Consider the following 11,412-nt stretch of genomic DNA (forward strand, 5'->3'; position numbering starts at 1 on the left):
CCATTGGAGGTCCAAGGGGTGCCAGAGTTCGAGGTGAACAGGAGTTTGGACTCTCGTTTTGTCCAGAGGTCTCTCCAATACTTGGTAGACTGGAAGGGCTTTGGTCCAGAGGAGAGATGTTGGGTACCTGCTTGTCAGGTGCATGCGGATGAGTTGGTGGCAGCTTTTCACCGGGATAATCCGGGGAAAGCTCGCTTGGAGTCTTATGACCCGCCTCCCCGAGGGGGGGATAATGTAAGATCCTCACCTGTCACGCACTCCGGTGTGACCAAAAACCCACGTGGGGATGTGTTCGCATTTGCGCTGGAGGGGGAAGACTGCATGGCTTTCAGGGACAGCTTGGCTGGGCTAGTGGAAGTGCGCTGCGGCCGAGCTCGTCTCCGGTGTCTATTGCGGATTCCATTCCGGTGTTCAGGCCGGCACGCTCGCGCACTCTCGCAAAGCCTGTCGTGCATCTGCGTGTATGTTCGAAAATGGGTTTGCAAGGGGATATGCGGTCTCGCTTACGCGCTTCTTATGTGCTTCGCCGACCAGCATAAGGAATAGCACCTGGCCGCAAGTTCAAAGTACATTAGGGGGCCGGCATTGGTCTAATTGACTAATGACCGACCAAAGCCTTGTACACAGGTGTAGGGCAGGATCATGACCTATGGGGAATGGACACTGGGCGCCCTGGGATTTGTTAGCAGGCACATAAAAAGGTGGCCACCCAGGTCGGTCAGTGCCCACTGTTATCCTTCCTTATCCAGGTGCAGGTCAGTACTGCTAGCTACTGACTGAATATTGCTGGGACTCCGTCCGTTCCAGTGGGACCCAGGACCCGGGACTTTCTATGACGCATCCGTTTGGCTGGCAAGTTGCACAGAGACTTATGCAAGGATCAGGACTACTCCTGGCTTTCCTTCGCTTTTGTTTGCCTGATATTTGCCCAGTGAAGTTTACCTGGACTTTGTTTATTTTGTTAATAAACCCCTTTGACTTCATCATCACTGGTCTGTTTCGTTGGTGCCAGTGGCGTAACTACCAGGGAAGCAGGGGGAGCAGCTGCTGGGGCCCGGGCTGACAAGGGGTCCGGGAGCAGTGTCTCACACACACTTACTGTGTGTACATAATTTTACATTTTCATTCCGGCACCACCCCCGAAAACAACCCCTCCAAACTCCCCCCTTTACATTTGATGCAGTCACATAGGGGCCGCGGCCGCCCATCCCGCCTACATCCCCATTCATTAAAAAGGGCCCACTTCGGCGGGCATCTGCCTGCCTCAATCCTTGATTATCTGCTGAGCTGCCTGCATAGCGTGCCACCCGCCAGAGAACAAGTCAGCAGTGCGCTATGCAAATGAATCTCTTCACGCAGCGCGCCCATCAAGTCCTCCTCAAAGGGTGGGAGAAGCAGAGCATCATGGCAGAGGGCGAAGGGAGGCACAACAGGCATGCACAGCACTCATTTTTTCAGGTATGTGCCTGATACATATACACAAATGTGATGCCCTGATGGTTCTGGGCTGGCATCGGGTGCACGCATGTGTGTCATAATAAGCACTAGTACATGGCAGAGCAGCAGAGGCAGAGAGGGAAGGCTGCCATGTACCGCATGCTATAGTACAGGAAGCTGGTAGAGGAAGGAGTGGGAAGAGGTTGGGATGAAAATTCCAATCACCCCCTTTCACAGTGTTTTAAATATAGGTAAATAAACATAAAAAAACATTGCCATGTCCCAAAATGTCTTCACTATTAAAAAATATAAAAAAATGTATCCAAAAAGGTTACCAATAAAAACTACAATTCATCCACAAAAAAAGCTTCAGCTCTTTAGGCAGAAATCGAAAAAAAAGTTTTAGCTCTCCAAAAATGGCGATACAAAGACAAATAGGTTTTTTCAAAGGTTTTATTTTAAGTAAGGGTCCATTCACACGTCCGTTGTTCTGGGTCCGCATCTGCATTTTGCGGAACAGGTGCGAACCCATTCATTTCAACAGGGCCTCAAAAGATGCGGACAGCACACCGTGTGCTGTCTGCATCTGTAGTTCCGTTCCACGGCCCCCGCAAAACAAGATGGAACATGTCCTATTCTTGTTTGCAATTGCGGACAAGAATAGGCATTTCTATCATAAGGAACTATCAAAATGCGGAACACACACGGCTGGTATCCGTGTTTTGCGGAACCACATTTTGTGGACTGCAAAACACTTGCGGACGTCTAAATTGACCCTAAGTGAGGGGGGCCCTGTAAAAAAATTGCTGTGGGTCCCAGTCAGTTCTAGCTACGCCCCTAGTTGGTGCCTTGCATTACACAAATCAGGTTACTCTGACAACTTCTGTCCTTGGTAAACCCATGTTGGTTATCACTTATAATATTATTTATAGTCACATATTCCTGTATAGAGTCCATTAAGAGTCCTTAAAACATTTTTCCCACAACAGCAGTTAAACTAACTGGTCTATAATTACCTGTGGATGACCTTGATCCTTTTTTGAATATGGGCACCACGTTTGCCTTGCGCCAATCACTTGGCACTGTACCAGTACATAGAGAATCTTTAAAAATTAAAAACAGGGGCACATCAATGACTGAACTGAGCTCTTTAAGCACTCTTGGGTGTAGTCGATCTGGACCTGGAGCCTTGTTCACATTTACCCTATTTAACTTCTCTTGGACCATATCTGCAGATAGCTAGCTGTACTAACAGCCCCGGCGCCACAGATATCAGCTCCTTTCTCTTCTTTTGTATATACAGTGCTAAAAAAACTATTTTGGAACTCTGCCTTTTTCTTATCTTCAGTGACTACCCCCTCTTTACCATTATTTAGACACCCTACCTGCTCAGACCTAGGTTTTTTAGCATTTATATATTTAAAAAAACTTTTTGGAATTTGTTTTGCTTTCTTTTGCTATCTGCTGTTTGTTTTTGAAAATTTTTCTAATCTTTGCTAATTTTATCTCTTTTTTGCAGATTTTATTAAGCCCTTTGTAATCTTTAAACGCTACAGCTGACCCCTCAGATTTGTATTTTTTAAATGCCCTCTTTTTGTCTTTTATTGCCCTTTTCTACAGTAGCTGTAAGCCATGGGGGGTTTAATTTTAGCCTTTTATACTTGTTACCTAAAGGGATACATTTTTTTTTTGTTGTAAATTCTTTATTTAAGATTTTCATTTTTCATATTATCCAAGTCATGACCAGACAGGAGACAATTATTGAACATATCTCAATAAATGAAGTAAAAATATAATAGATGACAATCGGCTAGGTAGATGAGTGCAGTGCCTAATGGGGGCACCCCACAATCAAATGTGGAATAATTCGGAGAAACTGAAATGCCTATTGACGTCTTAAGGAGGAGAAAGCCAGAGAAGGAAGGAGAACATTAAAAGGGATGGGAAACGGGAGGGAGGAGGGGAAGGAGGGAGAGGGTAATCAACAGCAAGCCTCGCACTCATGTAGGGGATAGAAGCGCTCTACATTCTGCGAAGCCGTAGAAGTCCATCCAATGACTCCAAGTTTTAGTTAACCCCTTTTCGGTGTGTCTCAGTGAAGAGGCAAGATCCTCCGGGGATACATTTTTTAGTGCAATTTCTCATTGTGGATTTGAAGCTCTCCCATTTATCCTCAGTATTATTTTGCGACAGTAGCTGCTCCCAGTCTATGCCCTGAAATGCTACCCTCAACCCAGGGAAATTAGCCTTATTGAAATTCAGTGTCTTTGCTCTGCCTGACAAAGTTTGCTTTGTATAGTTTAGTAGGAATATAATTATATTGTGGTCACTATTACTTAGTGTTTCTCGAACAGTAACATTACCAACAAGCTCTGCATCATTAAAAATTACCAGATCCAACAGAGCATTGCCCGTAATGGGAGCTTATACAAACTGGCCCATAAAGTGGTCTTGCAGCAAGTTGAGGAATCTTCTCCCCTTTTCCGGTTGAGGCAGAACCATGACCCCAGTCAATATCTGGGAAGTTAAAATCTACCATTATGACCACTGTACCAGCCTGTGCCGCCCGCTCTATTTGGTTATACAGTCGCATTTCTATCTCTTCTGTGATGTTAGGGGGTCTATAGATTACACCAAGTATTATTTTTTCAGTGTTTATATCCCTTTGAACTTCCACCCATCCCATAAGGTTTCCACATCCTCACCCACAATTGCCTCTTTCTCACTTGTCTTCAGATCACTCCTCACATACAGGCACACACCACCACCTTTTCTATTGACCTGGTCTTTCCTAAATAGTGTAAAATCCTCAATATTAACAGCCCAGTCATGCGAAGAGTCCAACCAGGTCTCAGCCACACCAACAACATCTATGTGTTCTTCTAGTACCATAGCCTCCAGCTCCCCCATTTTTCTAGCTAGACTTCTGCCATTTGTGAAAATGTACATTTTGAATTACTATTACCTGTAAAGTGAATATCCAGGATTTTTTTGTTACCTTGGTTGATTTTGTATGTAATAGGTTCTTGTTACCAGCAGTTCTATTTTTCCTAAATGTATAGTTATGCCCAGTCTTCTCCCTATTTTCCTCGCTAACCCCAGCCCCCACTAAATGCCCACTGTCCCCTTCTATAACCCACTCTCTATCTACCCCCTTATTATGACCCCCCACCTTCCCCCTAGATCCTAGTTTAAAAGCTCCTCCAGCCGTCTAACCATTTTTCCCCCAGGGCAGCCTCCCCATTAAGGTGCAGCCCGTCCCGACTGTAGAGCATGTAACCGACCGAGAAGTCGGCCCAGTTTTCCATGAACCTAAACTCTTCCTTTCTGCACCAGCTTTTGAGCCACTTATTTAACTCCCTAAGCTCCCGTTGTCTCTCTGGTGACGCTTGTGGGACTGGTAGTATTTAAAGGACCTTCCATCTTCCACTGACTTTGTCATTGGTGCCAATGTGTACCATGACCGCCGGGTCTTCCCCAGCACCCCTCAGCAATCCGCCAATCCGATCCGCAATATGCCGAACCCAAGCACCCGGCAGACAACACACTGTTCGGCGACAGATGACCCTGTCTGTCCGCCTAATAATCCCTCACCACCAGCATCTGCCTGACCTTTGCTGCACTCCTTTTCCCATCCTTCCTGCAGCGGTCATCCTACTGGTTGCTAGGAGAAACGCCCTGCTGCAGTGTTGCTGGCCCTGGGTTTTGATCACTAATATCAGCCAAACAGGCATATTTACTAGGGCGTGCCAGCTCAGGACTAGCGTCCCTGGCACTTTTTCCTCTACCCCTTCTTCCTACATTACCCAACTGCAAAGACGTCTCTTCCATTAGGCCACTTGGGCCGCCTCCTAAAGCCTCGCGCTGCTGGGGGCCTTGCTCTAGATCCCACCCGACACCTCCGCAAGTACTTGCAGCGGTGTCGGTGGGAGCGTCCTTAGGTCAAAACATTCCAGGCTTGAGCCAGCGCCCGAATGCTATTCCCCACTTCCCTTGTACTTGTCCACTAATCTGCTAAGCTGCTGCGCCGCTCGGTCATAAATTCTGTCACTTCAGAGCGCAACCCAGTAGTGCGGTGCGTAATCCTGCGAGACCCGCCGCAGGAGATCACGGGTCTCGCGGGATTACGCGCCGCAGGATGGGGTGGCACTCTCAAGTGACTGAACTCATGCATGCGCAGCAGCTTAGCAGATCAGCGGACAAGTACAAGGTGGGGGGAAAATTTCATAATATGAAGCAGTGTATGGGCAAATTTGTGAGGCAGTATGGGGCAAATTACTTAATGGGGCAGTGTGGCAGACAAATTACTTAATGGAGGCAGTGTGGCGGACAAATTACTTAATGGGTACAGTGTGGGGGGCAAATTACTTAATGGGGCAGTGTGGCGGACAAATTACTTAATGGGGGCAGTGTGGGGGCAAATTAATTAATGGGGGCAATGTGGCGGCCAAATTATTAATGGGGCAGTGTGGGGGGCAAATTACTTAATGGGGCAGTGTGGCGGACAAATTACTTAATGGGGCAGTGTGGGGGCAAATTACTTAATGGGGGGCAGTGTGGCGGACAAATTACTTAATGGGGGCAGTGTGGGGGCAAATTACTTAATGGGGGCAGTGTGGTGGACAAATTACTTAATGGGGGCAGTGTGGCGAACAAATTACTTAATGGGGCAGTGTGGGGGGCAAAATACTTAATGGGAGCAGTGAGGGGGGCAAATTACTTAATGGGGGCAGTGTGGCGGACAAATTACTAAATGGGGGCAAATAACTTAATTGGGGGCAGTGTGGCGGACAAATTACTTAATGGGGCAGTGTGTGGGGCAAATTACTAAATGGGGGGCAGTGTAGCGGACAAATTACTTAATGGCGGGCAGTGTGGCAGACAAATTACTTAATGGCGGGCAGTGTGGCGGACAAATTACTTAATGGGGGCAGTGTGGGGGGCAAATTACATAATGTGGGGCTTCAGAAGAGACAGTGAACAGAATTCAAGCCATGTAAGAGCACAGTCCTAGAAAGTCGACCAGGCTGACTAGAATGGAACTACAAGTGCCACAAACCACGGCATGGCGTATCTTATGAAAACATCCAGGAGCTGAAACCAGATGACAAACCAAAATGCTTTTCCATTGTCTTGCAGGGGGCAATTGGAAGAGGACAAATTCACTGACTGGCTGGTGTTCACAGATGAGGCTTTCACCTCAGTGGGAAGGACAATTGTCACAACCAGGGGCTCCAGATCTGGGGCTTAAAAACCCATGTGCCCTTATCAAGCAAAGCAAATGTGTGCAATGAGCAGGTGCACAGTCTACGGTTCTTTCTTTTTTGCCAAGAATCCTGTCACGGCCTGTCCTACCTGGACATGTTAAGGGAATGGCTTATGACAAAGACAGAGGAAGTCTATCAGCAGGATGGTGCTCCTCCTCATTTCCCGTTGGTTATTCACCAATAGCTGAATAAAACCCTACCAGAACATTGCATCAGCCATGCTGGAATGAACAATTCACCAATTTCTGTGAGGCTACATGAAGAATTAATACGGTGTATATGCCCCCCAGCCACGGGATCTGAATGATCATATCCGAGGTGTGACACAGTAGGGGAGGCAGGTATTTTCCTTTTTGTTTATGAACTTGCCAAAAGTGTGAATGAACACTGAACTGTTTCTTTTAAAGGGAGTCTGTCACCTACCTGACCGGTTTCAAACAGGTGACATTATTCAGTGGGGCACAAAGACATGACACAGATGTTACCCGTGTTTGAATCTTCAGATGCTTCAAATCGTTTTTATCATATGCTAATGCACCGTCGCAAGTGCCCAGGGGCGGAGAGTTTTCTGAAAGTGCCCAAGTTCCCCCGCCTCACTCGCTCATTCTACAGCAAAGCGGAATATGTTGGCGCTATACCACCAACAAGTAATAAGTAATGGGATATTCCTGAGCCTCTTATACATATTTGCAATGGAAATCATTATTATTAATCATTTTCTCTAGCCACTCCTTATCACTCCCTCCAATAAAGCAGCATTCAAAATGAAGAACAAGGGTATCCGTCAGCTCTAAGTGACAGTGGGCCTGCAGGACACATATCTTGTAAGGCTTTGTTCAAACCACAGTTGATCTAAACGTTCAGCATGTCCCTGCTAATTACAGTAGAAAATGCAATTATTTTTGCACCACAATTTAACTTGCCTCTTTTTTAAACCAGATGGTACAGTCTCATCCTCCTTTGTGTAGGACTCCACGGCTTCTGTCATGGCTTTATCCAGGAGAATTCTCTGGTGGCAGTTCATGTCCTTCACAAGTTCTGCTTTTACTTCCTAATGACAGAAAGGTGTTACATAAGGGTCAGGCATACATACATTGGAAAAATATGAATCCATATAATATCACATTTACCAGATAGAGAGGGATCCCTTAAAGGGGATGTCCGAGTTAAATAAATATATTCCAATCAGCTTTATAACCAATATAATAATACTTTTGTAAGGTACTCTATTTATCTATAACATCTTGTTTCTCCGGTGTCAAGTGATCTGCGACTTCATCCAGCAAGCTCCCTGTGCTGACGTTTCGTGTACAGGCTTATCCCTGCCTTAGGGAGTGGCCCGGCTCTGTACACAAAACATCAAAGCCTTGTGTGCCCGCCCCCTCTCTCCCCTCTGGCTGCTGGCCGACTCCTGGCAGTGTGTGATGTATGTAGAGCGGATCTTGTTCCTGTGTGAGCTGGGAGATGATCATGTGATAGCATTTGTATGCAAGGTTAGGTTGTGTAGTGCAGGGGGCGGGGAAGGGCAGACTATTCACACCCATAAATATTCATGAGGGAGAGCTTAGTCATTGTTGTTACACGCCCCCACAGCAAGAATGCTAAGGTGTAAGTATGTTATTTATTTTTTTTCCAAGAAGCTTAACTAATATATATATCCTGATGAGTATATATATATATATATATATATATATATATATATATTTTTTTTTTATATTTTTTTTCTCCATTACTCAGATACCCCTTTAAATCACTGTCCCCTTTGAAGCAGCCTAGACATGCTTCTTAGTATAGTGAACTAAGAGTCCATTAAAGGGGTTTTATCATTTTGGACAATGCCATCAAAGTGAGAATGGTGTGGGCTCCACTTCTGGGACACATATCTATCTCTAAAAGGGGCCCCTGAAAGTGAAGGAGAGCACAGTGCACTCTCTATTCTTTCTATAAGAGTTCTGGAAAAAAAAAAAAAGTAGAACTTAATGTAGAACGCACCGCACAAGTGTGGCCACCGCTCAATTCACTTCTATGTGGCTGCTGGAAGTGACTGAGCCACTGCTCGGCCATTTTTTAAACTCCCATAGCAATGAATGGAGGGCAGTCGAGCATGCATGGGTGCTCTCCGCTCACTTCGTGGGGGGTCCTGTTTTGGAGATATTTGACATCAATGGCTTATCGCTTCCATTGTTTCGACCACACTGTAATCCATCAGTGGTGGCCATGTGGATGGGACCATGAAAGTGTGTGTAAACCGGCACTTTTTCCATTAGTGTGCAAGCATGACCACCGCTTCCGGATTACAGGGCGGTCGTAACCATGGAAACGAGCAGTGTGTAATGTGATGGAAAAATGAATCCAGGAGGCAATATGGACAATCACAATACATTAGTAAGTGCCTTGTATTAACTTTCTCTACATGATAATTGCCATCTCCCGAAGTGAGACAGCCCCTTTAACTCATTATCTTATCTCCACAATGTCACCATATAAAGTATGTGTATATCCAGTGTACAAAAGACACAACAGCCCACCTACCTCCATGTGTCTCTTCCATTTTATTAGACCTGTTATGTTATCGGACACATCACCTGTGATGACAATATAAGAATGGTTTTGTTTAGTTTTACAATTTTGCGCCAGCATGGAAGAATTTTTAGAATTCAGATGATCCCTTTAAAGGGTTTCTGCCACCAAGATAGATGCCTTGAGGTTGGTGTATCTGAGCCTATGTATCCAACATCCATTCATTACATTCACTAGTTACTTCTAATGAATGGTATCTTATAGTGATCCTACTCATTATATCAATCTTGTTCAATTACAGTGAGAACCGGCCAACTATGTATTGTGAATGGTGGTGTCCGACTATTCCCTCACAAATGTGAAAGGAAAGAAGGGTTGGGCATGCTGAATTTCATCATGCCCAATCTGTTTTCTGAAGGAAGAAGGTCTTTTTGGCCGTGGCTTATTCCCCTCCCTCCATTCCGAACACATGAATGTGTTGTCGTGCATGTGTTTAGCAGGGTCAGGAAGAATAGCTTTCAGTCAACAACTACTAATGTGTATGGACACCTCTAGGCTGGACCAATACATGAGATTACTGACAGTCAGATAAGCCCAGTGTGCACGTGTTCTAAAAAGTAAAAGGGGAGTAATGTGTATGGCCAGCTTAGGAAGCACAATGTGACCACATTCAAGTCATATAGAGCCCTTGGCTTGCCATGTACTTTGAATACATTACACAAAGTGAATAACTGCCTTTAAAGGCCCCAATACACAGAAGAGAAAAGAAATAGCCGGACTGGGGGCGTAGCCTGGGGGGAGGCTACCATGACGGGGGGTTTGGTTCAGCGAGCCCCTGGGGGATTGGGGTTGGCTAGTTTAAGCTGGGGGGTGGAGCTGGAGGGGTTAAGTAGCCAGGGCTGGAGGAGAACGGTGGCCATTTTGGGGGCAAACTGAACTGACCTGACGCGTGCACCGAGATGGAGGTGGACGCTATGATCGCGGAGCTCAGGACGGCGGCGGCAAGTAGAGGACCGGGCTGGCTTCAGGAGCAGGTCCAGCAGCTGCTGAGAGGGGTGGCTGAGGAACCTGTTTCGCCTCAGCCTGTAGTGTCACGGCCTCGGCGGGCCCGGCCGCCGGAGCGCCTCAGTCCGCAGTTATCCTCCCCTCGGGCTCAGCGCCGCAGACGGAGCCCTGAGAAGGACCCTCCACGCCGGCAGGCCGCAGGTAAAGCATCTGCTTGTGGGCCGCGGCGTGGGAGGAATCCGAACAGCAGGCGGAGCCCTCGAGCAGGCCTGGGAAGGTCTGTCCTGCAGTGTACCAGCGCCCCCCAGTGTTCAGGACCAGGTACGGCGGGCCCTGTCCAGGAGGCGATTGTGGATGAGGCCCCTCGGCGGGAGCAAGTGTCTGGGGACCACGGGGCGGCTGCGGACTCGCCTTCTCCGGGGCGTCGAGTGAAGACCGTGGATGTCACGTCTCTGGCCCCGGCTGGGCCAGGGGACCGTCTGGGGATCGGCTGTCATCTGTCTCATCGCTGAGGGAGGAACGTCTGGAGCCAGGATCTTCGGCTGATGGGATCACAGCTCCCAGGCAGCCAGGTGAGGCGATCTGGGGACCTTTGGTGCAGTCTATTGCTAGTTATTCTGGGGGGGCGGCAGGGGGGCCCCAAGGGGAGTTGGGTAGGGGGTTAGGGCAGTTGCTGGGGGGTTTGGCCGGGTTGCTGGCTGGGTGGGGGGCGGGTGGTTCGTCCCCGTTGCCAGCCTGGGGCGTGGGGGGCAGTTTTGGGGGGTTGGGCGGGATAGGCCAGCCCGGGTTCAGTCCGCAAAGTGCCACGGCGTCTGTGCAGACGCAGGCGGGTGGTTCAGAGCAGGAGGATAGGGTGCGGCTGGATGATAAGGCGAGGGGGGAGGTATACGTCTGCTTTGAGGGGCCGTTGGGGGCCCATTTGAAGCAGGAGGTTAGGGAAAAAATTTGGCGAGGGGAGTATGTGGAGATTTTTTCCTTGCTCCCCTTGGAGAAATTTAACCTGGATAGGGCTAGGAAGGATGAGGGTAAAAAGGAGGAAGAGGAGAAGCGGCGGTACCGGTTGATACCGCGCACGTTCCCTAATTGGTTACAGGCTTTTGCGATATTCGCCAGCGTGGTAGGGGAAAAGGCGCCAGAGTGCTGCTCTGCGCTATTTTGCTATCTGGACTCCATCGGGGAAGCG

General features: G+C 47.7%; 1 protein-coding gene across 1 annotated transcript in view; it reads right to left on the reverse strand.

Annotated features, from left to right (window-relative positions):
• Nucleotides 1–9,242, reverse strand: part of LOC122931423 (sterol O-acyltransferase 2-like) — a 150,945-nt gene extending 141,703 nt beyond the window's left edge. The window contains exons 1-2 of the mRNA XM_044285497.1: nt 9,237–9,242; nt 7,628–7,755 (exon numbers count right to left, since the gene is read on the reverse strand). Of these exons, the coding sequence (XP_044141432.1) occupies nt 7,628–7,755; nt 9,237–9,242 (134 nt within the window). The remainder of the gene's footprint in view (nt 1–7,627; nt 7,756–9,236) is intronic.
• Between the last annotated feature and the right edge of the window lie 2,170 nt (nt 9,243–11,412).

This window comes from Bufo gargarizans, chromosome 3, assembly GCF_014858855.1.
Source record: "Bufo gargarizans isolate SCDJY-AF-19 chromosome 3, ASM1485885v1, whole genome shotgun sequence".
In the NCBI taxonomy this organism is placed as follows: Eukaryota; Metazoa; Chordata; class Amphibia; order Anura; family Bufonidae; genus Bufo; species Bufo gargarizans.